General features: G+C 34.8%; 4 protein-coding genes across 15 annotated transcripts; 3 read left to right on the top strand and 1 right to left on the bottom strand.

Moving 5' to 3' along the window:
- The first annotated feature begins 888 nt into the window (after positions 1–888).
- Positions 889–6,543, top strand: LOC118041086 (uncharacterized). Of its 3 annotated transcripts, none has more exons than XM_073404252.1 (4): positions 889–1,149; positions 1,468–2,290; positions 5,998–6,154; positions 6,267–6,543. In XM_073404252.1, the coding sequence occupies exons 2-4, from the start codon at positions 1,759–1,761 to the stop codon at positions 6,310–6,312; spliced, it is 735 nt and encodes a 244-aa protein (XP_073260353.1). In that variant the 5' UTR covers positions 889–1,149; positions 1,468–1,758; the 3' UTR covers positions 6,313–6,543. The 3 variants fall into 3 exon arrangements, with proteins under 3 accessions (XP_073260353.1, XP_073260352.1, XP_034904106.1); XM_073404251.1 differs by having other exon boundaries at positions 1,399–2,290; XM_035048215.2 differs by having other exon boundaries at positions 891–1,149; positions 1,399–2,290; positions 6,010–6,154.
- Positions 6,544–8,351: 1,808 nt separating this feature from the next.
- Positions 8,352–12,311, top strand: LOC118041079 (probable pre-mRNA-splicing factor ATP-dependent RNA helicase DEAH2). Of its 5 annotated transcripts, XM_035048199.2 has the most exons (7): positions 8,353–8,781; positions 9,181–9,383; positions 9,475–10,559; positions 10,975–11,100; positions 11,204–11,442; positions 11,581–11,699; positions 11,910–12,311. In XM_035048199.2, the coding sequence occupies exons 1-7, from the start codon at positions 8,491–8,493 to the stop codon at positions 12,034–12,036; spliced, it is 2,190 nt and encodes a 729-aa protein (XP_034904090.1). In that variant the 5' UTR covers positions 8,353–8,490; the 3' UTR covers positions 12,037–12,311. The 5 variants fall into 5 exon arrangements, 4 of the variants coding, with proteins under 4 accessions (XP_034904091.1, XP_073260670.1, XP_073260669.1 ...); XR_004686239.2 differs by lacking the exons at positions 11,581–11,699; positions 11,910–12,311 and having other exon boundaries at positions 8,352–8,781; positions 10,874–11,100; positions 11,204–11,227; XM_035048200.2 differs by lacking the exons at positions 11,581–11,699; positions 11,910–12,311 and having other exon boundaries at positions 8,352–8,781; positions 11,000–11,100; positions 11,204–11,344.
- A 2,341-nt stretch (positions 12,312–14,652) lies between these two features.
- LOC118041075 (DUF724 domain-containing protein 6) lies at positions 14,653–21,690 on the bottom strand. 6 transcript variants are annotated; one of them, XM_035048191.2, is made up of 10 exons: positions 21,137–21,690; positions 20,030–20,440; positions 19,067–19,277; positions 18,831–18,916; positions 18,135–18,246; positions 17,858–18,051; positions 16,923–17,001; positions 16,726–16,839; positions 15,744–15,917; positions 14,653–15,681 (listed from the first exon to the last, which is right to left on the bottom strand). In XM_035048191.2, the coding sequence occupies exons 1-10, from the start codon at positions 21,653–21,655 to the stop codon at positions 14,987–14,989; spliced, it is 2,595 nt and encodes an 864-aa protein (XP_034904082.1). In that variant the 5' UTR covers positions 21,656–21,690; the 3' UTR covers positions 14,653–14,986. The 6 variants fall into 6 exon arrangements, with proteins under 6 accessions (XP_034904082.1, XP_034904081.1, XP_034904079.1 ...); XM_035048190.2 differs by having other exon boundaries at positions 18,135–18,252; positions 21,137–21,689; XM_035048188.2 differs by having other exon boundaries at positions 18,135–18,252; positions 18,831–19,277; positions 21,137–21,689.
- A 4,668-nt stretch (positions 21,691–26,358) lies between these two features.
- LOC118041087 (nifU-like protein 1, chloroplastic) lies at positions 26,359–27,541 on the top strand. The gene is made up of 3 exons (XM_073404285.1): positions 26,359–26,827; positions 26,922–27,062; positions 27,167–27,541. Exons 1-3 carry the CDS (start codon positions 26,470–26,472, stop codon positions 27,349–27,351), a joined length of 684 nt encoding a protein of 227 aa, XP_073260386.1. The 5' UTR covers positions 26,359–26,469; the 3' UTR covers positions 27,352–27,541.
- Positions 27,542–27,846: the final 305 nt, after the last annotated feature.

Genomic DNA, 27,846 nt, shown 5'->3' with positions numbered 1-27,846 from the left:
CTTGGTCAAAGCCGGCCACGGGGAGCGTTGGATAATGGACCTTGTTTTTGTCATTCTTGTGGCCCACTTAAATTGATAATAGAAGGTGATTTGGGGTCGTCAATTTGCATTTTTACTTTTCTTATCTTCGTTCATGTTATTTATAAGAATTGTGTAATAGTTGTTTTTTATAATATTTTTTTAATTAAAATTATATATTATTATTTTTAATATTAGTATATTAAAACATATGAAAATAATAATTTTAAAAAAATTAAAAATATTTTTAAACACAAAAGCAGACCCCCTAAAACAAAACCCAAAATATGATTTTTATAATTGGACTACTAGCGCAGCCATGTTGTAAACTAAAATTAAATCCCTCTGAATCCTTTAATAAGAAAAGTAGAGCGTCTATCTGTTGGGAAGGGAAGAGCTATAGAACGGTACGATTGATTGAAGTTTGACGATTTCCTTTTTACTTCAAAATTAGGAATATGCAAGCCTGACACGTGTTGGTAACGACCGGCAATGTCCCTCTGCCGTCCTTGGACACGATGACAAGTTAACCATTAAGACCCCTTTTATTTCGGCGACTGGGCCGTGACATGCGTCGGTCATCACTATTCACTACTCCAAATACTATTTAAAATTTATAGTTCAACAAACTTTTTAAAATTATTTTTTATTTTAAAATATATTAAAATAATATATATTTTTTATTTTTAAAAGTTTATTATTGATATTAGAATATCAAAATGTTTTTTAAAAAATTAATCTAAAAAAAATCATTTTTTTATATTTAAAATCGCAATACCAAATAAGGAATTAATTAAAGACGACTCCTTTGGTTCTGCTGTGTGTTTTGCACTTATTGCTTTGTTATTACATTACATGTAGATTATTATTATTATTATTATTATTATTATTATTATTTTGGTGAGCGAGCGGAGTACTTTACTAAATTAGCGTATTATTTTTGTACTCCTTTCCGTGAATGCTGTTTGCTGAATGCTAAGAAACAAAGAAAAAGAATGCTGAATGCTGAATGCTAATTATAAAGTAAAGGAAGCAAAGGGAAACCCTTGAAATTTAGGGATACCTTTATCTCTAGACGAAGCCCACGTTTAATCCTACCTTCACGAACCTCCTACTCCATCGAAGCTAAAGGTACCTTTTTTTTTTGGTTCTTCTGGTTTCTGGGCTATTAGAATTGCTTTTTGAAGTTGAACATAGCGAGGAAACTCACCAAATTCGAAAGTTTCAGACAATGCTAGCTTAAGGGAATCTTTTTTGGTGATATCAGATATGGATCGTTTCATATTTGCTATTTCTGTTTATTCTCATTTCTTATATTTGTCTTTTTGGCATTTTCAAGTGTATTGTTACAGCATTGAAATTTTATGTTTAACATAATAGGTTCTGGCTTGCTGGGTTCTGTTGATTGTTTGAGGTTTGGTTGAAAATATTTGGTCCTTTCAAATGTAGGGAGAGATTACAAAGATAATTCAACATGGTTGAGAAATTATGGGTGATAAGAGAAAACACTACCTGAACACGGGGCCTCTCTGCATTTCGTTTTTGTGGTAAATTCGGATAGTACATTTGATCAAGGGTTCTCTTTGTTTTAGCTTGGAATGAAGAGTTTCTTTTATAGGTTTTGATTATGGTGAAACCTTCGTTTGTGTTACGACAAGGGCTCGAGTTTCGCAAGACAATAATAACAGTGCGTTGGACTTGTAAATAGCGGGAACGTAGTGTTATAAATTTCTACCTTGGATGATGAGTCAATTTGTTTCGAGAGGAAGGGAGCTTGAAGTTGATCTTGAAAGTGGCGGGACAACCAACGAAGAAGATAAAATGAGAGATCCCATTTCAGCAAATGGACAAACCAAGACAATTTTAAAGAGGGCATGTACTGGGCCCGTGGGTTTTCATGGATTGGCAAATTCATCAAACTTTAGTCACCTTGCGGCTGACAATGTGGAGTTGTTGATAGACAATAATTCAGAAGGAGAAGAGGGAAAGCAGAACATAACCTTTGTGGATAGAAAAGATGTTGTGGAGAAACGCATAAAGAAGAATTTGAAAAAACCCCCCAAACCCCCAAGACCTCCTAAAGGTCTGTCACTGGATGCTGCTGACCAGAAGTTGATGAAAGAAATCACCGAGCTTGCCATGCGAAAACGTGCCAGGATTGAAAGACTTAAAGCACTGAAGAAGATGAGAGCAGCAAAGACATCATCTTGGAGCAGCAGCTTGTCTGCCATGGTCATCACAATCGTTTTCTGCCTCATTATAATATATCAAGGTATATTGGCTTTTTGAAGTTATGATTGGTCTCATACCAAGAACTGTGTTTCGAACAGCTCATATGTTGCATATCTATTAACAATAAGCCACAATTTTTGTGCAAAATTTGGTCATGATATGAATCTCAAACATGTTTCCCACTTTACAAATATGCTTATTAGATAGGGCATCTGAAACATGCCCCCTGATAGAAATATCCACTATGATCTCCACTTCACAACTATGCTTTGGTATTATCTTATAGTGTTTGTTTAACATCAGTTGTTTCTTCTGAATGTCAAGGAAACTGACCAGTAAATATAAGTGAAATGTCATAATATTTTTGTTTTGTCCTTTTCTTCTTGGAATTATCCTTTTAAGTGTTTTGCTTAACAACTGTTGTTTCTTCTGAATGTCATGGAATCTGACCAGTAAATATAAGTGAAATGTCTGTGATGGTATTTTTTTTCCTGGAATGCGTTTTTTTAATAAAAACCAGTAAATTTTGTGTTAATTGATAACAATCAAATTACATCAAATCAGTATTTCCTCCTAACAAACCCTCCAGAATGAGGGGACAAAGCCAAGTATTCATCAGGGATGCTCACTGGTACAGATACCTAGCTCATAAATGCACATCTTCATTATTTGCATGTCTTATATGACAAACAAGTGATAACTGAGCCTCAGAAGTCATTATCATCGCATCATCCAGAATTGCTTCAACGTCAACAGGATTAGGAGTAAACTCCTGTGAGTCTCCATGCAGCTCCAAACAATCTGTGTTAAGCATCCTCTTTCAAGTGCTCAGCTCAGCTTCTTTGATGCCATGAACTCGACCAACTTACTGCTCTTAGAGAAAATGACAAACCTTGAATTTGGTTGCTATGAAATTACCAGAGCAATGTCTGAAGACTGAAAACTGAAAACAATCCCTTAACCTCCCTGCTTTTAGCGTCTATTCCATGCTTGATCAATATTTCACCCCAACTTCCCACAAGGTGGATCGCTTACAACATAGGTGTATTTTTTACCGGAAATGATTGCTTAAGATTGTAGTGCAATACTTGTCTTTAGTTTTCAGGTTTTCTTGAGTTTCATGTATCATTCCACAGATGCATGCCCATGAAAATACCATTTATATATCCTTTGATCCTTGAATGGAAATTCTGTAAAATTCCTATAGATGTTAGATTTCTCTGATGCTGAAGTCACATCTTGCCTGGTTTCCTTTTATAGTACTTTTTCCCCACATAAGCTTAACTCTTTTTACTCATTTGCAAAATACCAGTTAATCAATGTCCAACGACTTTAAATCCTTCTGTTCTTTGCAATTAGACATCATGCTTGATATTAACCAAGGATGAGGAGAGAAGTTAACTGACAACTTCACGTAATACACTCTGTCTAACATGCAATTTTTATAGGCTTTGAACTTAGCTGCTCATAAAATCCCTTTTGAAGCTTGCAATGTAATTTTTTTTTTTAGAAACATTCAAATTAATGGAAAAAAATGATTTTTTTTCAAATTTTCAATGGTCATTCATCATTGTGCATGAATAGCTGCAAATAACTTGGTAGATAAAAACAGGGTTGATTATTTTCAAAAAGCTTCTAACCTGAAACTTGAACTGCTTTCCAGCTTGGATCTGAACTTATGCAACATATTCTGAACACTTGACCTATTCAAAAGATAAGAAAAGAATTTGGATACTTTACCTTTGACCAAAGCTGCATTTCTTGCTTGTAATTGTATTCATTGCATGCTTTGATATCAAGTTTAATTTAATTCTTTTTGTCCCTATCTCCCTTTTTTAACTGGATATGTTTGATTATTTCATGGAGACAAATCTATCTTATGTGACTTTTATTTATTGCCTTTGATATGACCTGAGTAAGTTTGTTTTATCAATTTAAATTTTGTAGATTTGTTATTTTTTATGATCTTACCAATCAGCTGTGGCAATTGATAAAACATACATAATATATTGCATCCTATGCACTTAAAGCCTTCTTGGGATGATTTATTCTCCTTCTGTTTCAACTGTAATCTAAGATCAATCTTCTTTCTGATATGCTGTTGAAGAAATCTTCTTTAATATGCTATTGAAAATGGAAAGGAATATTTACATTTCTGCTGGACTTCAAAACCTTCAAACCATGATTAGGGAAACATAATGTGGATTGGATGCTGATAAAAAGAAAAGGGAATGAAAAGTTAGGACTATATTCCCCAACTACTGAAATCTTGTCTTTGATTGCTCTTTATGAGTAACACTGGGAGCTAGTGCTTGCTATTTATGAATTGTTCCATGGATTGCATTAGAAATGTTTGATGCTTTTGGGGGCTTACTCTGGTGAAAAATCAAAATGATTAGCGAGTTGGCCTAGTTGCTCTCTCTTCCATTTGTCATGAGTAGAACATGGAATCTTGTGCTCTTATCATTGATCTCTTATCAACTGCAATTGCTAGATACCATGCTTATCGGCATACACAATTGCTTTACTTCCTATATCATTACTCTGGGAAGCTGGTTATGGTCAGTTTCGTTTTTCAGATCTGGACAGGTTTGCTAGAGCAAGTGACTAGGATTGTCAGGACAGATGGGAAGAGAGGAGGGGAAATCCTACATTTAGAGAGAGATAGGCTTAGGAAAAAAATAGGCTCGGTTTAGGCTCTGATACCATGTCAAAGAATCATCTTAACCCAATAGTTTAAGCTGTTAGATGAGGTCCTAGAATATGATTAATATTATTTTCTAACACACCTCCTCAAGTGAAAGCCTTTTAGGCTTGACACTTGTGCAAATCCACGTTACCACGTGCTTAATTTTTATCAAATAAATGGAGGATAGTGAGATTCGAACTCGTGACTGCTTGGCCATCAAGGCTTTGATACCATATGGAGAGTTGTTAAATTCTGACTTCTCACTTTATTTCATAATGAATTCTTGAATATATACAGCATCTACAGATCTATATTAGGACAACTATTAACTATACATAAATAGGTATTATTGTTAGGTTCTAATTTATAGAAAAGGATATCTGACTTTTTGTTTTTACGCCTTACAAATCAGCTTCAAATCTGCCCTAATTACTTCAGAATCTTCAACAGTTCTGTCTAAGAATGTAGGAATCATGGCTTTTAGTTGCTGAGTTTTCACAGCAGTGCTAGAACCAATGCCTGTGCAAGGCCGACAACCAGGGATATTTCTTTTGTTCATGAAGTGTTTTCACTTCGAGTTTTCTTTTGTTATTATTTGTAACAGTCAGGCAGCATCCTCTGGTCAGTCGGCGTCCACCGAGTCAGATTCACCTTTTTGAGGTAGTTAGAGTTAGTAGGGCTTGTTAGAAATCATCTTCTTATGTCCTTGGTCCAAGGGGATAATAGGATTTGAAACTATATTTTGCATCTATCCATCCAATGCGTGCTCCACTCTACCAACTCTTGAGCTTTTCTCCATTTATGCTGGGGATTGAGTTTCTCTATAATGCATGACACTCCTATTTGAAGCTGTTAATTCAGGCAGCTATTTATTCTAAGCTATCCATCTTTATTTCATGCTTGTTCTTGTTCTTTTCTTTTTTGTCTACTAACCTAGTCGAGCATCTGCTTTTTACATGGTGTTTTAGGTCATTAGACGTATCTTCCAGAGTTCTCTCTCATCTTAAGGTGATAGCGGTATTTCTATTTAACATTTACATTAGTGACACAGTGTGAAGCTTTGCTTGCAGGGATTAGCTCCAGATACAGTGGAAGCTTGGCCTTAAAAGGGTCTCCTGAGCCAGCAGTTGGTACTGGTGAAGCTTTGATTGCAGTTCAGTTGTACAAGAACAATGTTGCATATGAGAGTGATGAATCAGGCTCCAGGTCTTCCGTGTATGTGTTCCTTGTGATATATGTGTAGCTTGTTCTTTAATCATTTGTGCATTCGATAATAAGCAATGAAGTTTCACTATGCATTCTTTGATATGTTTCATGTGAAACACAGTTTGGCAGGAAGGCAGGTTTCCGGTTCCGGTTCACGGAAGAAGTAGAGTTAACTGAATCCTTTTCCTTCTAGTGAACTGTTGTTGATATCTGTCGCATAGGCTTGTGGAATGTCGTGTCCCCTTTTGTAAACCAGTGTTGACGCAGCGCTTGACTATTCCGATTGTTGTAAATATGGGAACACCTAGCTTGGACGGATATCTGTAAAAGGACAGCTTACAGCTTGTACAGTGTCTAATTCAGAAGACTAATTAATAGATTTTCATTTCAGAAGTTCATTGCCTAGTTTGTGCTAAAAGAGTGTTGTTGGCTTGGCATTCGGATTTCATATAATAGAAATGAAGAGCATTATTGCCATGGTGTTTATTAGAGAAGCAAATATGTTTCTGTTTTCCCCTTCATACTGGGAAGTAAAGCCTGAATTCAAACTCAAAAACTGTAGAAAGGGCAATTATTTCCACCATCCAAGAACCAGTATTTAATTTTAACTTGAAGGATGATTTTCCTAAACGAACATGCTTAATTTTATCTTGAAGGATATCTCAAGAGTATTTGGTTTCTTTTCCAGACACTGTGAAAACATTCAGCATCCTGGACATCTTCTTTTTTAATTTCCTGAAGTGACCAACGAGTGCTAAATATGTACTTGAATACATGCTTAACACAGTGTAGGATGGCAAAAAATGTCATTTGATGAGAAACATTTTAGAAGGTTGACAAAGTTGTTTACATTACCAATTCAAGGAAAATGAATTCAAACATAGATCACATCCCGTCCGAAGATGAAGGGCTGAATTAGGATCAGTGGTTTGCAAAGATCCAGTATTTAATGCAAAAATGACAATAAAGTATGGATGTTTCATGACATGTTCATCGCTAAAAAAAGCATAGACAGCCCCGTGTTAGAAATGTATAGAAACAGAAAAAAGAAATCCAGAAAAGAAAAGCACAGAAATAACAAGTTATTAGATCACTTTTGAGCTGTGGATTTTTCATGATAATCTAAGTTGATGTAAAACATTCGTTATCTTAATATATATAAAAAATATATTAAAATAATTCCTTGTTTTTAGAATTAAATCAGGTTTTGATCAAGTTGTGTTTAGATTTGTTAAATTAATTAAATTAACTCCTATTTTGCGAAACTCAAATCAGGCAAAGAGAAAGTTGAGAGATCTTTAAGTTAATCCATTAAGTCGAGCCGGGTTTGGTAATATATCCAAAGCATTCAAAATTTTCATATTACTTTTTTAATATATTTGATTTGAAGTATTATAATATTACTTTTTTAATTAAAACCTGCTTATATAATTACGGTAAAATATTGTGATAAAAAAAAATAAATAAAATATAGAATAAAAAGATTTTAATTAAAGAGATACAATTCTTATCCTAATTCAAAGTCATCTAGTTTGTATGTGTGTGTATATATATATATATATATTATTGATTTTAATTTTTATTAGATAAAGAACACATAACAAAAAAAAAAAAATATTTGATTCACAATATAACATGGATCAAGTAGTTATTTTCGACTAAACAACGCCGTTTTAAACCAAAGGCTTCTATTAATTGAAACAGTGAAATCCCATGTTATATATATATATATATATATATATAATAATAATAATAATAATAATAATAATAATTTAAATAAGCCAGAATGGGTGTCTTATGGTGCGGCATCTGGTGATAGGAACATTCTGATTCCTGTGATTCATCCCACTACCCTTGGATGGTTGATAAGTAATGCCAAGTTTCTTTAAATTCAAAATAAATAAATAAATAATAATAATAATAATAAGATGAATAAACATGTTTCATATCTAAGAATACTTGTTGATGAAATAATTGAATATCATCATGCATGCGTCTAGTGTAGAACACAAGTCTTATACCTTTCACCCATACAAGTTTAATACTTTATAATTGGTTTTAATTAAACCTTTATCATCATAATAATAATAATAAGTATTGGTCAACAGGCCCAGTTTCGGAACTCTATCGGGCCACACTTACACCTAGTTTCATTGCAGGCCGGGCCTTTCAATTGAAAAATATAACAAGGAAAGGGACGGATCAGCAAATCGCTAAAGTTCCTTCCATCTCCCATCACAGACAGTATACCCGCGCCCTAGCCTCCTATCACTCTTTTTAACATTTAAGGGTTTTCTTTCTTTCACGGTAATAATTCGATCCCATAATCGCTAGGGTTTGCTTGGATGATGGGTACAGAGAGGAAGAGGAAGGTGAGTTTGTTTGACGTGGTAGATGAGGCGTCGGTCTCTGCAAAGTTGTTGAAATCGAACGGAGCGATGAACAACAATAACAATGAAGGAAGCAGCTCGATAAATCGGTGGAACGGGAAGCCTTACTCTCAGAGATACTACGAGATATTAGAGAAGAGGAAGAATTTGCCTGTTTGGCATCAGAAAGAGGATTTTTTACAGGTTTTGAAGAAAAATCAGGTTCTCGTCCTTGTTGGTGAGACTGGTAGTGGTAAAACTACTCAGGTTTATTCTCTTTTCCTTTTCCCTTTTTTATACCTTGTTTTTTGATTAATTATAGTTTTGTGTGCTGTTTGTGCTGTCATTTGTTTGTCTTTTTTTTTTATCGACCAGCTCTCTTGCGCGCAAATACTTTAGTAGAAAACTAGCGAGCTTAGGTTATCGTAGAATAAAAAAAAAATAGAATTCTAGTTTTTTTTTTTTTTTGGGGGGGGGTGAAAGGAATGGATTATATTACAGCTTGATATATTTTCACTTTAAAAATAATAATAAAAAAAAAGCATTCCCTTTCGGTTTCCCATATATGAATTATGCTATGCTTAATTGTGGGTATACAATTTAATGAAAACTAGACAAAAAAAAAAGAAGCAATACTTAACTAACTAGAAATTTGTGATGGTACAGATCCCTCAGTTTGTTTTGGAAGCTGTCGAATTAGAATCTTCAGATAGACGCAGGAAAATGATGATTGGGTGTACCCAGCCTCGAAGGGTTGCTGCAATGTCTGTTTCTAGGCGTGTTGCTGAGGAGATGGACGTTACTATAGGTGAAGAGGTTGGTTATAGCATCCGTTTTGAAGACTGTAGCAGTGCAAGAACAGTTTTGAAGTGAGTTCTTCAGCTCCTCTATGTTACTTCTTTTTCCCCAAGATTCTTGGATTTAAGTTGTGTGCTAATTTTTCTTATTCCTTTCTGGCAGGTATCTGACTGATGGTATGCTTTTAAGAGAGGCAATGACAGATCCGCTTTTGGAAAGGTACAAAGTAATAATACTTGATGAGGCTCATGAAAGAACTCTAGCAACAGATGTGCTATTTGGACTTATTAAAGAAGTGCTGAAAAATAGGCCTGATCTGAAGCTAGTTGTAATGAGTGCAACACTAGAGGCTGAGAAATTTCAGGGTTATTTTTGTGAAGCACCTCTTATGAAAGTTCCTGGCAGGCTTCATCCGGTTGAGATTTTCTATACCCAGGAGCCTGAGAGAGATTACCTAGAGGCAGCTATTCGGACAGTTGTCCAGATACACTTGTGTGAACCCCATGGGGACATACTTGTTTTCCTAACTGGTGAGGAGGAGATAGAAGATGCTTGCCGAAAAATAACAAAAGAAATTGGAAATTTAGGGGACCAAGTAGGGCCAGTGAAAATAGTGCCTCTATATTCTACGCTTCCACCGGCCATGCAGCAAAAAATATTTGAACCTGCTCCACCTCCACTACAGGAGGGTGGCCCTTCTGGAAGGAAGATTGTGGTGTCAACAAACATTGCGGAAACTTCTTTGACTATAGATGGTATTGTCTATGTTATTGACCCTGGTTTTTCTAAACAAAAGGTTTATAACCCACGAGTGCGGGTTGAATCTTTGTTAGTTTCCCCCATATCAAAGGCTAGTGCTCACCAGAGATCAGGACGTGCTGGAAGAACTCAACCAGGCAAATGTTTTAGACTCTACACAGAGAGGAGTTTCAATCAGGATCTCCAGCCACAGACCTTTCCAGAAATATTGCGGTCAAACCTTGCAAATACAGTTCTAACATTGAAGAAATTGGGGATTGATGATCTGGTGCACTTTGATTTCATGGATCCTCCTGCCCCTGAGACATTGATGCGAGCATTGGAGGTGTTGAATTATTTGGGGGCATTGGATGATGAGGGGAACATGACAAAACTTGGGGAGATCATGAGTGAATTTCCCTTGGATCCTCAACTGTCAAAGATGCTCGTTGTGAGTCCTGAATTCAACTGTTCGAATGAAATTCTTTCAATTTCGGCCATGCTTTCAGGTATTTTTTGCAACCATGTTTATTTTATTTTAAGCGGTCTTGAGTCTGGTCTAAATGATTTAAGGGGGAGTAGATGCCATTGGGTTGCAGTATTATCAGATGCATCCCTCTTTTATGTCATGTGTGCAGCCAGTTTTCTGTGCACCGTGTTAATTGTTTAACTGCTTACATGTGTTTGCAAGTACGCATGTATGCAGTTAAAGAATTGACGTGTCCAATTAGGTTGTCGTCAGCAACTGTCGTGTATGGGTTCCATGCCCCCGGATGGCATACACCATCAGATTCTAAGTTAGTGCTGATACAGATAGTTGCAGTTTCTCAGTATTATCTCATGAAGCAAATGGTATCGTCTCGCCTGTTTGCATCTGCTGACCTACCATGGGCCTCTTCTGTGGTAACCAAATTCTTTCTTTAGTACCCAATTGCTTTGTCCGCCCTAGGGAGGCTCAAAAGGCTGCCGATGAAGCGAAGGCTAGGTTTGGGCACATTGATGGGGATCACCTCACGCTGTTGAACGTATACCATGCATTTAAGCAAAACAGTAAGTACTTTTACTCTATTCTATTTCTCTTTATCGAAAATTTGATTGTCTGCGATAATTGTCATTTATGCCAGATTCTTACGTGTTGGTGCATGAATTGCAGATGAGGATCCATCCTGGTGCTATGAAAATTTTATCAATCATAGGGCATTGAAGGCTGCTGACAATGTAAGACAACAGCTTGTCCGTATCATGGCCAGGTTTAACCTCAGGTTATGCAGCACTGACTTCAACAGCCGCGACTACTACATCAACATAAGAAAAGCTATATTAGCCGGATACTTTATGCAGGTTGCTCACCTTGAACGATCTGGACACTATTTGACAGTGAAAGACAACCAAGTATGTGGAAAATTGAACATGTATTTTCAACTTGTTATTTTTGCAGTGACGCTCTAATTTTCTTTTCATTCAAGATTGATTATAGAAAGATGTTTGTTATATAACAATTTTGCTTGGTGGTGTTAATTTGTTTTTCAGGCGGTGCATTTGCATCCATCAAATTGTTTGGATCACAAGCCAGAGTGGGTTATTTACAACGAGTATGTCCTAACCAGCAGGAATTATATTCGGACCGTGCTAGACATTCGTGGTGAATGGTTAGTTTATCCTTCATTTAGTGCTTGTTTGTGTTTATATCTCATCTTCAAGGACCGTGTTAGAATTTGGTTGCAGTCAATAGCAAGTTGACATAATAATGTGTTTTTTTAATATTTTAATGAATAATTGTTGATTCTGGGACTGGATAAGTGATTGATGTCTTTTTAATGGTGTCTCTAAATGCTTGACTTTTATTTTTTGGTGTTCAGGTTGGTGGACATAGCATCACATTACTATGACTTGGATAACTTCCCACAATGTGAGGCCAAGCGGGTTCTTGAAAAGCTTTACAAGAAGCGGGAGAGGGAGAGGGAGGACAACAAGAACAGAAAATGAATGCTCCATGAGTTGCTGGACCCTTCCAGTTTTTCTTGTCTAGAAAAGAAAAGTGCGGTTGTTCTATAGAAGCTATTTAGTACTCTTCTACGATACAACTGCCTTTATGGATCCAGTTGCTTTGGCCAAGTTGGCCTGTACCATTTCTTCAATTAGTAGCTTTTGTGTCGTCATTTTTATTGTGTTTTAAGCCTCCACATTTGTTTTTGGATGTGGAATCGTTGCAGTCTATGATATTTATTTACTCGGGAAGATACTCGATCAAATTTGTGTTACCTGCTTACTGATTAATTGCTAAACATTGTGCTTTGATTAAAAACAAAACACAAATAAATGAACTGCTATGAAGGCTCTTTTGAAATATTGGGTGAACAATTAAGCTGTAGTAATCCCTCCTAGGTCAAAAAGTGGGTGAACAATTAAGCTATAGCAAACCCCTCCTAGAAAAGAAGTGATTGGGTCGTTTGGAGTGGATTCTATGCTTGCAATATTTCTTTTTTTCTTTTCTTTTTTTCCAGTTCCAGTTGGGGATCCATCCTTAGCAGGCAGCAAATTTGGACCAAAGCATCAGTGAATTGACCACATAGAGACCTCCCAAGTCTCGACATTACTTCATGTCGAGCACTCTCCCATCGTTGAAGCCTATGATCATCATTAGTATCACCCGCAAAGCTGAAATGTTTATCTGTTTTGTGTCATCAGAGAAGATTACAGGCTCCGATATGATTGAAGAGTTGTCACCCCGTAAAGAGCAGGACACCGCGTGAATGTTATACTCGCTTAATGGGGTTTGAAGATGATTTAACTTGCATTTAGTGTCTTAACAATGTAGCGTGTGTTTAGTAATGTATTATAATTAATTTTTATAAATTAAGAATGTTTTAAAATAACATTTTTTTATATTTTTAATATTAATATATTAAACTCATCTAAAAATAACTAAAAAATCAGTTCTAAAAACGAAACGCTGGATAAATCGAATTACCAAACAAATCATTATTAGCTTTTCTATACTAAGAACTAAGAAGGCATGCTTTTTTGGTTCTTGCTTGCCTTCTCTTTCCATGATTTAATCCAAAAATATGCAAGACAAAATACTTTCAGGAAGTACCACTATCGCAAAATATTCTTGTGAAAAGCACTCTGCTAAAAGCAGAGGATAACACCAACACTGCGCACTCCTTGAATCTCGAGTAACCGATCATAATTCATGCTCGTTCTTCAGCCAGTTTTCGATGAAGTTTATCAATTTCCGCCTGCCATCGTTAAATAAGTCGGATCCTTGTAAGCAATTGTTAAACAGGATGCAAACAGAACAAGAAGTGATTCCTTTATTTACCTGATAGTGGCTACCCAACTTGTTTCTTTTCTTCTTCAATGTTGCAGTCACCAGATCCCTTTCCGTGTCAAGGGGGAAGGATTCCAATATTACTCCTCTGATATGTTCAAAACCTCTCAGCTGATTATTGAACCAGATAATTAGAAATGGGGAAAACCTATTAGCTGGCTTGAAGTGACGCAGATACCTTCCAAGGTTCTCAGTCATAATTAATTACTGGTATTTGAATATCAAGTGAAATAGGATGAATTTTAAAAAGGGGCAAACAATTCTCTGGAGCAAAAAGTAGAGCTGACAGCGGAAAGCCTGAAAGGAAATTAGTAACATGTGGTTAGAAATTCAGCAAAGACTACCTTGTTTCTTTCAGCTGTGTCTTCAGCTCTGAGAGGACAAATTTCTGTAGCTGAGGAAGAGAGAAAAGTTCAGTGAATGAACCCTTATGACCATTCAAGTACGCTCAGCCCTTTGTGTTTTCTTTATGTTTTCTTCATGAAACATATTATCTCTAATAACTAGCTGAATGATTTTACATTAAAAGAGCAGATTCATCATTTCAATTTACAGAAAACTATCTATGTGAACAGAGAAATCCTGATTTTTTTTAGTTATGTTATTTAGAATCCATAGAAAATTTCATTTAATGAATTAGAATCATCCATAGAAAATTTACTATAAGAAAATTTTCAGATCTTAACAAAAGATTTTATTCTTGCTCTTTTTTTTATTCTCATCTTTCCTTTACATTTTTTATACTCGATTAATCAAGCCCTCGTAGTTTCTTTATGTAGTTTCTGTATTCCAAATTCTTGTTTTCATCTATTCCCCTTTTTAATAGTTATAACATATTTGTTTATATGAATTTTGACTGCCGGATGTGTTATTATTGAATATATTTAACAGAAAGTTTTTTTTTAAAAAAACATGTATTTCTACAGCTCAAAATAAATCATAAACTCGTGACAAGATTGCTATTTATCACTCGCAAATCCGCTTAAGATTCTCCCGAAATTAGAAAGAATATGTGCTTGCTAATTTCTCACAATTTGACCTCACTAAAACTTTCAATGATTAGAATGAATTTCAAACTCTTTTCCTACAAGATGATAAATGCATTAACTTGAAAAATAATGAAAAGGGTTTACACCAACACACTTTCAACCCTTAGGAAAATGTTTTATTCTAATTGTTTTGTTTCCTTTTCTCCAACATTTTCTATACACGATTATTGCTTTGTTTGTTTGACAATGATATACATGATCATTCAAGCCCTTGTATACTTGAGTTCTGAACATGAAAATGATGATACAAATACTTGGTGGTACATCTAATGTTCTGATCATGAAGATGACCCATCACCCTGAATAATGATAAAATCCAGCCAAATTAAAGCTTTCATCCGTTTGGAGACGAACTACATTCCCATACACTTGGCACCAAAAAGATTTCATCATTAACCATGCAACACAGCCAAAGGAAATAAATACACAGCTGAAATTAGTTAACTACACTTTCATGATCACTAGGTTGACGCATTAACGTGACAACTTTCAGTCGCTACGCTCCACTTACCCAAGTGCAGGGGGCAAGAAAACTCATTGAGATCACAGTGCATCAGGGGGGATTCCAAGGAGCAGAGGCTACTTTTCCGAAATGATCCCGAGCATTTTTAATCCGTTCAATTATGGCATTAGCATGGGATTGCAAGTTGGAAAGATCAAGGTTCTTAGCCTCCATCTTTGCCTTGGTTAAAACAAGTTCTTCCTGTAGCTCAGTAATCTTCTTTTCAATATCGTTCCTCTTCTCTTCCAGCTTTCTTTTCTCATCAGTATGCACTCGTAATTTCCCTTCAGCATCTTTGGAATCATTTAGTACCTCCCCTTGCCCATCTTTAATTGAAAGCAATTCATTCAACCTACTACGTGGCACAGTGATATCAAATCCATGCTTCTCCAAGTCAAGAAGACTTTCCAATGTGCTCTCTAGTATGCTTCTACAATCATCAAACTGAAGTGAGGTTATCTTATCAAACAAACTAGCAAATGTTACCATAATACCAATGGCTGATCCTTCACGATACTCTTCTTTACATTCAGTCAAAGGATGAAAATGCAGTTTTTGCGGGATGGCTCGGAATACTTCCATAGATTCAATCGTGTTCCAAACTGGAGACCTCTTTACAAAAGGTACAGACTGATTTTCCACAAGAGTGCCATTGCCTTTTGCATCGATTGTACAAGATTCCACCGCTACAGCTTGTTTTTCTCTAGCCTCACTCCCTCCACTTGCAGCCCTACCAGTAGATGATCCTGAACAGGAAATATATAATAAGCAAAATTACAAGAGGGATCATTTAAATTTTTTGACTTACTTAGTTCTCCAAGACTTGTTGAAGCATGCACTCCCCCAAACCAGGTTGATAGAGGTTGATCATCATCAGCTACATTCTTCAATGCAGCAGCAGCAGCAGCTGCATCAACTTCCCTTGACATGAAATCTGTCTTGGAAACTTCACTGCTTCTCTCTCTTGAAGAATTTTGAGAAACTGCATAATTCCAATCAGGCTTTAGTAATGGATACATATATTCAAAATCCGTGTGTAGCTTTCCATGCTTCCTGTTTTTCTTATGGTAAAGACTAAAGAGTGCGTGAGAGAGAGAGGGAGGACCAAGAGAAAAGGAAAAGTATCTTCTCATGCTATCAACTTTCTGGAGAAATATCTCCCACATGATGAACTAACCAGTATCCCATGATTTGCTTATATACATTCACTTCATTTGTCTAGACAAGAGGTTGTATCAAACAAGAGAACCAATACTTCAGTGTCCCTTCTCCTAGGAAAGATTTTAGGAACCAATGCTATTATTCAGTTGAACAAACATGGCAAAAGAAAGGGAGAATCAGAAACTTAGAACTGGATTTGTTGTAGTGGCCATTTAAAAAATCAACAAGAGAATTTAATCTTTCTAAGACATCTATGACAAAACAGAAAATAAGTTTATCCACGACAGAAGTTAAAAGCATGCCATGCTATAAGCAAACCTAATGTTGCAGGATGACTAGGTGGCACCTCCTAAAATCAATATCTATGTCATCACAGTGGAAAGTAATGAAGTTATTGGTTTGCTTTAGTCACCCTTTTGATGAAAGCTAAAGCTGTTTGTCTAATACTTCCACAGTAGTTTCATTTGGCACTCTCTCTTTCTTTCCCTGTGGTATCCTCATTAAATGGCTCATTGCATTCTGGGTATTGGTTGATAAATTCGAAACCTCCTTTTTCTTAGCTTAAACTTCCACAACAGATGTTCCTTGCAGGAAGGCATAGAATAACTCAGGTTTAAAGCCCTCCATACCTTTAGGTTCCATCCTTGCCTGTGTCAGCCACTCAACTTCATTAGTTGTAAGGTCTTTCACAACCACTTGTACAACTTCATCAGCAATGTCCCCAGAGCCAAGGTCCTCCTGACCTGCATGTTGGCAAATCTCTGTATCTTTAAAAAATTATTACAAAATGACCAGCCAAAAGTTGTGGTTTAAAGCATTTACATACTAGTCACCGATGCCTTTGAGTTTATAGTTAATTTGCACGGCCTTCCCCTCTTTCTTCTTTGACTGCTTCCTACACGTTCCTGCACCAAAAAGAGCAAACATAAAGAGCTAGTACCATCTGGTCAAGGAATAAGAAGAACAAGAGGGAACGTAAATCTCTATACCCCTTCTTCCCCAGGTTTGGTTAAAGAATCAGAGAAAGCAGGTCTCGCAAGATTATAGACACTAGCATGTTGCGTTGATGAGGGTATAAAGAACATTGTGATAACCTCCTATACAAGTAATCACAATTAGGAATCCTTATACACTATTTTATGTTCACGCCTTTGCACATTTTAATGGCAATGAAATGAAAAAACCGCGTGTACCCTTGGCCACTTTATCCCCTGAAAATTGGAACCAACTTTCATGACCAACACCAATGAAATGGCTGTGCACTGTGATTTCTTCAAAACGTTGGTCAATGGTAGGATGCCAAAATAGGAACACCAATCACTTGTGCAACCACTCAAACAAACTACACTGAAGAGTATCACCTTTTTCTATCCAATAACAGAATATCACTTCTATCCAGCATGTCGAAGTAACAAGCAAGTTACCATTAGGAAGAGAGAGCCTGCAACCTAGTGTAACATTCCAAAATATGGCAACACTTTTAAAGGACCGGCTAATGTTAATGTCTGAAACTGTAATTTCATGGAAACTTCAAAACTAAATTCCCATTAATCACAACCATTACAAGCATTACTGCAGATGAATTAGTATCATAAATTCCAAAACATTAACTGTTTTATCCTGTCACCAGTCTACCATCTCTTTCTCATAATTAGATGTTCTCATACCTATCAAATTATCTGGGCAGTTTTCCTAAGCTTTTAAGCGCAGCACCACCACCCCCAAACCCCAGCTCAACAGAAAAGGAAACCTCTTGCTTACCAAGTTCTTGTCTTTTGCTGAATCATTCAAACTCTTCTTCTGATCCCTCAGAAGCTTCAGTGTTTCCTTGTCATCCTGATAAATGCCCTCTGTAGCTTTTAATCCCATGATGAAAGGGACTTCAATTTCTTTTGTTTTAAAGTCAATCTCACTGATGCCTTGGACAGCAACGTCCACTGCATTACCATCCTTCACTGAAAATCACTCAATACAAGAGATCCTGTGAATAAAAGAAATAAGCAATGTAGCAGGCATTAACAAGTAAAGAAACATATACCTGCTGCTGAAGCATTTGGACTTCTAAATGGCGATTTGGTGACTCTCCCTATCCTTGTTATAATTTCCACTTTCTGGCAGTCCAATTCAAGTACTTTCAGTTGCTTAGTCTTCTGCATCTATAAGAGGCAATGCCAATCAGCAAAAGGAAAAAAAAATACAGAAAAAATTATGGTAGAACAAGGTTCACTCAGAAAGACTGACAGAACAAACAAAAGCAAGCATAGAAAGGTGACCATCAATGCCAACAAGAAAGCTTAACTTAGTTTATTTTAAAACAACTAGGCTCAATTATTGCCTGATCCGTTGAGCAATATTTCATTTTTGCTTGTGACAAAAACAAGTAAAAAGATTTATTTGATCTTCCAAGTGCATTTGATCTACTTTGAGCTACTGCTAGTTTCATAAATGTTCTGCATGCAATACCACTTGTAAAGCTCTTTCATAGCGTGCAAGACAAGTTTGTGGCTGAGAGACGGGAAGAGAGACTGCAAGTAAGACTTTCAATATAACAGTGTCTCATGGACCCACCATACTCCCAAAATGCCAATCAAGGTTGGCATAAATCATATGTCAATATCTGAATATTTCACTGGATCACCAGCAGGGTGTGCAGACCATCGCAAAAAAATGCTTCTATTAGAAGTATAGAGTGTAAAAAATCAATGAGGGATTCAAAAGACGAAATACAACTCACAGTTGCCTTTCCTGCAGAATAATTCTCGGTTCTGTTTGAAGGCTGAGCATCAACAAGTTTTTCTATGCATCTTGTTCTTTTACCTCCTGTTTTTGAAGAGGTAAAACCGCAAAGCATTTCATTACTTGACATTTCAATAGGGATATTCCTAGACTGCAGTGCTGAAACTGATAATGGGGCCTCAATAGCATCTATTTCAATTAGCATACTGGAAGGGTTTGAACGCATGCCACTACCATTATAAAGTGTCGGCTTTGGCTTCTTCGCTGATTTTTCACCCAAATGAGTTGATTGCTCTGCCATATTTCTTATGCTAGTGGAAACCGTTTTCTCTTTGGTCTTATCTTCAGAAGCACTTGAGCTTTTGTGTAGTTCTGCCACATCAGGGTTTTTATTGTTGTTGGTGCTACCGAATTGTCCTCGACTATCAGAAAGAATTCTAACTTCCTGAACAAAAAACAGAGAAGTTAAGCTACAAAAAGATGACGGGAATTCTCTGTCATGTTTTTAGCTTCCTAGCTTCATCTCATACAATCCTGTCAAACTTTAGAAAATAAATGCATCAAACTATTGCCCAAAAGAAAACACAGCCCAAATGATCACCTAAGCTCCTCAGCCACTGCCCATTTACATGTCAAGGAAAGTAAGGTAAGACATGTTGCATTCCCTATGCTAAACTAGTCAATTAATTATGAATTCTAAATACTTCCTCATGCAAAATGCAAAACATGTGAAGTTGCTTATAAGAGAAGTGCAGGTAAATACATGTGTCTGTGTGAGCTGGCACACATGAAAGATAAAACTATACATTGTAAGATGACATATGAAGCAATACAAAAGTGAATCAGATCCATGCCAGCACACTTCCTACACCTTGGTCAACAGCTCAATTTTTAATTGTTTTCCCTTCTTTTTTCTCCCATATGGACCAAATTAATCTTAAACTGATTGACTATAAAGACCATAGATGTCCTATGTTGATCACTTCATGTTCCAATAAAACCACTCTATATAATGAGTGAGCTTTAGCTTAATTGACACAATGAGGAAAAGCTGAACCTAATAGCTCACACTGTCGGGAATGAATCTTTCCACCCATAGGAACAGATCTAGATGTATAACCACCACCATATTTAACAACAGCCCCTTGCTACTAAGCAGAACACAAACTTACATAATAACCCAAATGAATATTATACCTTTTTACTAATCCACTTTCCATCAACCCATTCCATATGAGGCCTTATCTTCGATTGACTAAGTTCCCTGTCCTCATTTCCCTGCTTAAAAAAGACATTGTATCTCGTCCCAGCAAGAAGTTTTGTAATTACTCCAGATCTCCAACCAATTCCATAGTGTGCATCTACCCTTTCCAGCAACTCATAATTTCTGTCTGCATGAGGAGGAGTGGGCCGTATGTGAAGGGAATCTACAATTGTTTTCATTGTTCCGGCCTCATCACTATTCCATGAGCTTTGACACTTTACCAAGAAAGTTCTATCCTCATTTTCCTTGACGACAACTGCAGGTAACCAAATATCACGTACATTATCTTTTTCAAGGTTCACTTCTACTTCAGTTCCTGAGCTAAAAACCGACCCTGTTGCTTGCTTTAAAAATAAAATTGAGAAATAAAATCACTGATATGATAAACAAGTAAAACAAAAGGCATATACATATATAAATAGAAAGAACAAAATGTCAGTATTGATTTTAGAGATTGTGGAAGCCCAAAGAAAAGGATCATGGATGATGAATTCACAAATTAATACAGGATGAATTAAAATCCAAAGCTGGGGCATTGACAGCTAACGAAAGTTGAAATTCAATAACCGTATTCAAGTTAGACAGAGCTGGGGCACTAAGAATGTATCGAGCAGGTACTGCATGTCATTTCCAGAACTTAAAATAACACAAGCTGTCATACACTATAGGCATGTAAATAGTGGGAGATTGTTTGTTAGCTTGCCAAAAGATAAGGAATTGATTAAGCTAAGCAGATGCACAGAGAAAGAAATAGCAGCTAAAATAAATGACTTAAAGTGATCCTTTCACTCGTGCATGTAGGACCACTAAAAAAATTATCGGCGTCCAAATCTCCGAAACACAACATGCAATTGAGCCATTCAATTTCTACTAAGATTTCGAAAAACACCCACAGTTGGATAGATTTAAGACTATTGATAGAACATGCAACACAATTTCATAAACATCTAAACAATATCAATACACAATCAATCAAACACCAAAAAATAAAAATAAAAAGCGAACATCAAAAGCTCCAGTTTCAAGAAAATGAGAAATACCTGCTGCATTTCGGGTCGGACCCATTTGCCATCAACCCAATCCAAGTGAATCCTTAAATCTTTGGCATCAAAATCAAGAACATCAGGAGGGTTATCAAAATAAACCATATATCGTGCCCCCCTATCAAGAACCTTCTTTACAACACCAGACCACCAGCCATATCTAAGACTTGCATCAATGGCTTCGTTTTCTTGAAAAACCCCACCATTTTTAAGCGAATCTTGAGGAGGCAAAGGCCTAATGAGTTGAGGGTCGACTTGTTCTAACAAAGGAGCAGGCCCGTCTTCAGTAACCAAAGTTTTGTACTGAACAATCGCTTTCCTTTTCTTCTCCGAGGCTGATTGTGGTTGTGATGGTGTTGGGAAATCTAAAATGGTAGCTAAATACCATGCACCCCTAAAACCTTCCTGCTCACTGCTTACTTCTACTTCCTCGCCCTTGCTGAAGAACACTGTGCTGGTCTGGTTTTGCTGATGAGGGTTTTGTTGGGGTTGGGGATTCGAATCTAAGCCTGCCATATTATTTTTTCATTTTGTGTACTGAAAAAAAGAAAACCCTAGGCCGAGGTGTTTTGTTGTTTTGGGTGCCTTTCACGGTCAAATGCTGTTAAGCCAAGTGGCAAGCAGCAAGTGGATGGGTAATTTTTAGTGGTGTTTTGGCGGGATTGCGCGGTCTTTGTGCCTGTGTTCTGTTGTGCTGGGTATGTTTTTTTCCCATGCAGGTGGTCGAATATTTTTCATTTTTAACCTTAAACAAATTATAAAGCCATTGAGAAGTAAAACATTGGGTACATGCCGGCCAAAACACTTTTAAAGAGACATGAATGATACCCTGGTTGCAAAAAAATATGTTGCAATATTAATATATTGAATAAATTAAAATGGTTAAACTATAAAATTCACAATTTAAAATATAAGATGATGATAAAATCATGAAACCTATTCCAGAAAAAATTATATGTTTCTTTAATGTTAAGATTTTTTTTAATATTTATTATGGCATATAATTCTCAATTTATTTTATTAAATATATACATTAAATTTATAATTTATAATTAAAAAACAATTTCTACTAAAACTATATTAATAATGCTTACACGATTTCTTTTTTTATTATTATGTTTAAAAACATTTTGATTCAGGCGTTTGGTTACATTTTTATGAAAAAAAAAATAAATAAATAATGAAAACAAAAAATATATTTGATGAAAGAAATACATAAACAAAGACAAGTACATAAAAATAAATTTATCTTTCAAGCAATTTAGAATGAATTTATGTGAAAAAAGTACAAAAAGGACATGTATTTAAAAACAATATCTTTTATTTTTTTATTTTTAAAATATTATTAAAAAAACTATCAATTCTAAAATTATCAAACTATAACATGTAATGATATAAATAACTATTATCATAGTTTTAAAACCTGAATTTAGATCAACTCGAATCACATGTAACATCCTCTTGTATTTGGATAACAAAATATATATATATATATATATATATATATATATATATATATATATATATATTCATTCAATTGATCATTCAATTTCAATTATTAATATATTTATTGAAATATCAGTGAAATTTCCTCTATAATTAAACCGTATCAAATTATCAACAACTTCAAACACACAACAAATCAACATCACAATCATGTCCAGCCATCTTGCACTTCATTACGCATAAACACAACTCAAAGTCACAATACATGTATAATTAAATGATGTATAAATAAATCAAACGCTTAAAATGAAATTATCATTAGAAATTCATCTAATAATCATAGTTTCAATACTTGTCATGAAAGTAACCAAAAAAATCCAAGTTATTAATATGTATAATTCTTATGTATCTAAAAGAAGTCGTAAGCATGTAATAACATAATGAGAGTTAATCAAAAGTATTATAACATCACAAGGATTAATATTATTTATATGTCCAGGTACATTACAAAAGACTACTAATTACACGTTCATTAATTCAAGTCCTAAATATTTATTATTCTACACACAGTTATAGAATATCTAAATTGATTTATCACACATTATAAATATAACTATATCATAAAACATGCAATCAATAAAACAATTTTAATGATACATTTTAATCTTAATTCATCATTCTCAATCCATCTTCTTTTTATTATTTTATTAAAACATCATAATAAATCATATTTCCCCGTCATCATCAGCCTAGTGCCACTAGACAATTCTTGGCATGATCTCTTATTTCCAGGTATTTAGCTTCATTACCCATTATTGGGCTTTAGCCCCGTCACCTAGTAACTAGTTTTCTCTTGCTCATTTCCAGGCACTAGTTCTGTTACTAAATAATTAGTTCTTTCGCCTATTACTAGTTACTAGTCTCATTACTTGGAAGCTAGTTCTTTTGCCCATTAATAGGCACTAATCACATTACTAAGAAGTTGGTTCCTCCACCCATTGTTGGGTACTAGTCCTATTATTAGAAAGCTAGTTCCAATCACATCAATACTAGTTTTAAAAAAAGGCACATTAAATGAAATTACAATTATTTATCTTGGTACTAGAGTATCGAAGTGGTATACACCTACTTGATGTTTGTGCTCTAGATATACTTCCTCGTTGTTGTACAATACATCTTTTATATTAACAAGTATACTATATCATTTTTCATTCAATGCTCATTCCACATAGTATAATAATCTAAGCTGATTTATTTTAACTTAATTCTCATTTATAATTTAATTTATATTGAAATTTCATCTAAACTTTTCATTCAATCCATATTCTTGATCTAATTAACAGTCAGAACTTCTTATAATTCATACACACATGTATACTTTAATATACTCAAGTTTCATTCTTATAACTTCTACCATTCAAGTCTTACTTTAAGAACATCGTTCCTTATTTTAATCATAACCAAAGTTATAGAATTCAGTTCTGGGTGTGGCTTATTTCTTCTGGAAGCTAAGGTGCAAAGCTATAAGTTTACTTAAGAGAAGAAAACTCGGTTATGCCATTAACGCACCCAAAACTACCCATTATAGTCACCTATTAAATTGGTCTAGCAACATTCAATTCAACCTATTCTCATTTTTTAACCCATACCTAAAGTTTTATAACTCAATTTTTAAAAAAAAAAAACAAAAAAAATTAATTCCATTTGAAAACTAGCATCTTTAGCAACAACTTTCATGAAGAGACTTATCCAAAATTTTATCATTTTCAAGCCATTATCTCCTCTATAAATTAGGTGATGAAACTACCTGGATTTCAAACTACAGATTTAACAAGCTATTAAGTATTTTCATTTATCCTCTCACTGTTTAAAGGAAACATTGTCATTCCATATACCTCACAGCACCACTAAAACACAGTATCTAAAAAACCAATTAATTCAATTTACATTTTACTTGAGATAGCATTGCCATTTCATATATCTCATAGTACCACTAAAACATAATATCTTAAAAACCAATTAATCCAATTTACATTTTACTTGAGATAGCCAAAACTCTTGTAAGTAAAAATTTACTCGTTACACCAATTCACATATAAGTAAAATTCTTACTTATCCAAAATACTTAAAATGATAAAATTCATAATTAATTAAGAACTCATTATCATTGCACAGAAACCAATTAATCCAATTTACATTTTACTTGAGATAGCCAAAACTTTTACAAGTGAAAACTTAATCATTATACCAATTTACATATAAGTAAAATTCTCACTTGTTCAAAATACTTAAAATGATAAAATTCACAATTAATTAAGAACTCATTATCATTGCATAGAAACAATCCAACTCCTTTGATTTATTATTTGCATAATCATATACACATATTCATTACATCTCACAAACATTATCATAATTGTATCAACTTCTAAGTTATTTCTTCTTCTTTTTTGTCAGACATGGAGCTCTGTTGTACTCTATGGTTTTGTTCACTAGTCAACTATTTTTATTTTTAAAACTATGATTTCCTACACAATTACCATGTCAATTTAAATTAATGGTCTTAATCCAACACAAGAATCATACATTTTTTTTTCAAAAATCTTTCACCATTTATACATCACCTATTATTTTTTAATGTAAATGAATACAATACCACTCAATTTCATGTCAATTAAATGAATTGAGTTCAACCCCCTTTTTTTTTTTTTTCTCTCTTAACCTTGGCTAAAACTTTCATCAAGAGAATACATGTTCTCTTTCATTTTTCTCCATTATTTCTCTCCCATTTTCTCCTTAATATAGTCCACATAACTCGATCTTAAAGAGAATCATATTTCCCTTAATTTTCATTACAAACCCTAACTTAAAATTCTTTAATCTATCTAATAATCATCAACCCAAGCTTACATAGTTGAATTCTAAATACCTTACTTAGTAATAATCTAAGCTTTAAATGTCAACTAATCAAAATTTCCAAGCCCTTCCTCTTTCTTTTCACCAAACTATGACCTCTTTTTTCTTTCCATTCAATTTCTTTCCCAAGTCTCTTTTAGTGGGTGTTTATGTATTTATTCTACTAAATCCTTATTAAAACTTATTAAAGCAACCTTATTTTGACCAATTTGTTTTTCAAAACAGTCTATGGGTTTCGACCATATTTTCTATCCAGGTGGACCTGAGTTCTTGACAAAGTCAAGTCGAGTTAATCCTTTTTTTTTTTTTTTTTTCTTAAACTTAGATCAATCCAAGCCCCAGTTTAGGGTCAACCTGTTAGGCCAGTCTTGATTTTATAACTATGTTAATTATAATATTATTAATTTCAACATTTAATACAAACTAAAAAAAAATCTAATTATTTTTAAAAATATTTAAGTTTGATAATGATACATATTAAAAGTAAAATATTTTTTAAATATTTTATCATGTTTTGTCTACCCTGATCAAATAAGATAAAGAGACAATCAATTTATCTTATACGCTATTATCAAACACAATTTTATTTTTATATTTATTTTTGTCTATTTTTTTTTTTTTTTGTAGCAATCAAATGCTAAAAGAGAGAACATTAACAAATTATCTAAGCACTGTTTGAAATTACATTTCAAATAATATTTCATGAAAATTAAAAAATATATTTAAAATTAATTTTTATATATATTAATTTTTTTTTCTGTAATAATTTCAAAAGTAATTTTTAAAAGTTAAAAAAAATATTATTTTAATATATTTTTAAATAAAAAATAATTTAAAATAAAACCACAGCTAGATTGCTAATTACCCGGCAGGTGAGGCCGGAGCAAAGCAAGGCAGACAGGCAGGCTGGTAAGGAATTCCCAAAACAATCAATCCAATCCCCTTCGCCTAAAAAAAACGCAAAAATCATGGCATCTTTGGCGTCAACGGCGCTGCCCAAAATCCTACCTTCTTGTCCGAAAATCCCACCTTCTTGTCCGAAAATCCCATCAATCATTTCGCGTCCATGCCCACCCCAATCCTTAACCACTAAACAACGCCTACCACTTGTTGGAATTGGAAGAAGGATCTTCCAAAACACTGCCATAAAAGCGACAGCGCCCACTGGTTCCTCATCTCCAGGACTGCACTCGGCCCAGCAATTCGAGCTCAACCCTCAAAACGTAGACCTTGTTCTAGAGGAGGTTCGGCCTTACTTGATTTCTGATGGTGGAAACGTCGATGTTGTGTCTGTTGAAGATGGTGTTATCACTCTCAAACTCCAAGGTCATTTCTTCTTCACTCGAATCCAATTTTTCTTGACTTTTACACACACACACACACATGATGGGTTTGCTTATCCAATTTGAATGAATAACAGGAGCATGTGGGAACTGTGCTAGCTCAGAAACCACCATGAAAATGGGAATTGAAAGAGTTCTGAAAGAAAAATTTGGAGATGCTGTTCAAGATATTCGCCAATTATCTTTCGAAGAACCAAAGGAGACAACCGTTGAGGCAAGTCCCATCTTGCAATACCCTCTATTTATTTTTAGTTTTTTGTGTTGAATTTGTTTGATTATTGTAATAGTAATTTAATTCTGGCTGTTGTGGAAATGTAGGCAGTAAATGATCATCTGGATATACTGAGACCAGCTATTAAAAACTTTGGGGGGAGCGTGGAAGTGCTATCTGTTGTGAATGGGGGATGCCGTGTTGAGTACACGGGACCTGAGTCTATTGGTTCAGGAATCAAAGCAGCCATTAAGGAGAAGTTTCCAGACATTGTGGATGTTGTTTTTGTTGGCTAGATCCGCAAGGATCGATATCAGAAATCCAGTTTGCTGACTAACCATGTAGAAATACATGGAAGACTGCTGCACTTTAATCTATAGTTAAGCTAAGATGCAGCCCTTGTCTCTTGTATTTTTTCCTCCTTTCTTTTTCCATGTCTTCTATTATCCTTCTGATGTGAACACAGGTTTATACTTTTTCGAAGAATCAACGAATTAAAGAAATTAAAGAAATTGCAGAGCTGCTCTTCCTGGACCTTCTTTGGCGTGCCAGGACAGCTCAAAAAACAACAACCATCAAAATTTCAAACTGAGCTAAAAAATGAAAAAAGCTATGGAAATAGATTTCATGCTTCTGGACATGGCTGACCTGCTTGTATTCCTGCTTCTGTTCATCTAACATTCGCCATGTGTTGATCTTATATTTCATTATGCACTATTGATTAAGTTCAAATTTGTGGTTCCCTGTGTTTGTAAATGATGCATGGTTTTCTATTAAGTGTTAGTATTTGT

Source organism: Populus alba, chromosome 14, assembly GCF_005239225.2.
Source record: "Populus alba chromosome 14, ASM523922v2, whole genome shotgun sequence".
Classification (NCBI taxonomy): Eukaryota; Viridiplantae; Streptophyta; class Magnoliopsida; order Malpighiales; family Salicaceae; genus Populus; species Populus alba.
Note: the sequence above shows the minus strand (reverse complement) of the source record. Positions and strands in the feature narration are given on the sequence as shown.

Coding starts and splice junctions, on each gene's coding strand:
- LOC118041086 (XM_073404252.1), top strand. CDS start 1,759: ATGATGAGTCAATTTGTTTCGAGAGGAAGGGAGCTTGAAGTTGATCTT. Junction 2,291..5,997: donor CCTCATTATAATATATCAAG/GTATATTGGCTT, acceptor CACAGTGTGAAG/CTTTGCTTGCAGGGATTAGC. Junction 6,155..6,266: donor TCAGGCTCCAGGTCTTCCGT/GTATGTGTTCCT, acceptor TGTGAAACACAG/TTTGGCAGGAAGGCAGGTTT.
- LOC118041075 (XM_035048188.2), bottom strand. CDS start 21,655: ATGGCAGGCTTAGATTCGAATCCCCAACCCCAACAAAACCCTCATCAG. Junction 16,840..16,922: donor CTCAAAGGCATCGGTGACTA/GTATGTAAATGC, acceptor GCCAACATGCAG/GTCAGGAGGACCTTGGCTCT. Junction 15,682..15,743: donor AACAAGTCTTGGAGAACTAA/GTAAGTCAAAAA, acceptor TTTCCTGTTCAG/GATCATCTACTGGTAGGGCT.
- LOC118041087 (XM_073404285.1), top strand. CDS start 26,470: ATGGCATCTTTGGCGTCAACGGCGCTGCCCAAAATCCTACCTTCTTGT. Junction 26,828..26,921: donor TATCACTCTCAAACTCCAAG/GTCATTTCTTCT, acceptor AATGAATAACAG/GAGCATGTGGGAACTGTGCT. Junction 27,063..27,166: donor GGAGACAACCGTTGAGGCAA/GTCCCATCTTGC, acceptor AAATGTAGGCAG/TAAATGATCATCTGGATATA.
- LOC118041079 (XM_035048199.2), top strand. CDS start 8,491: ATGATGGGTACAGAGAGGAAGAGGAAGGTGAGTTTGTTTGACGTGGTA. Junction 9,384..9,474: donor AGTGCAAGAACAGTTTTGAA/GTGAGTTCTTCA, acceptor CCTTTCTGGCAG/GTATCTGACTGATGGTATGC. Junction 11,101..11,203: donor CCATGCATTTAAGCAAAACA/GTAAGTACTTTT, acceptor CATGAATTGCAG/ATGAGGATCCATCCTGGTGC.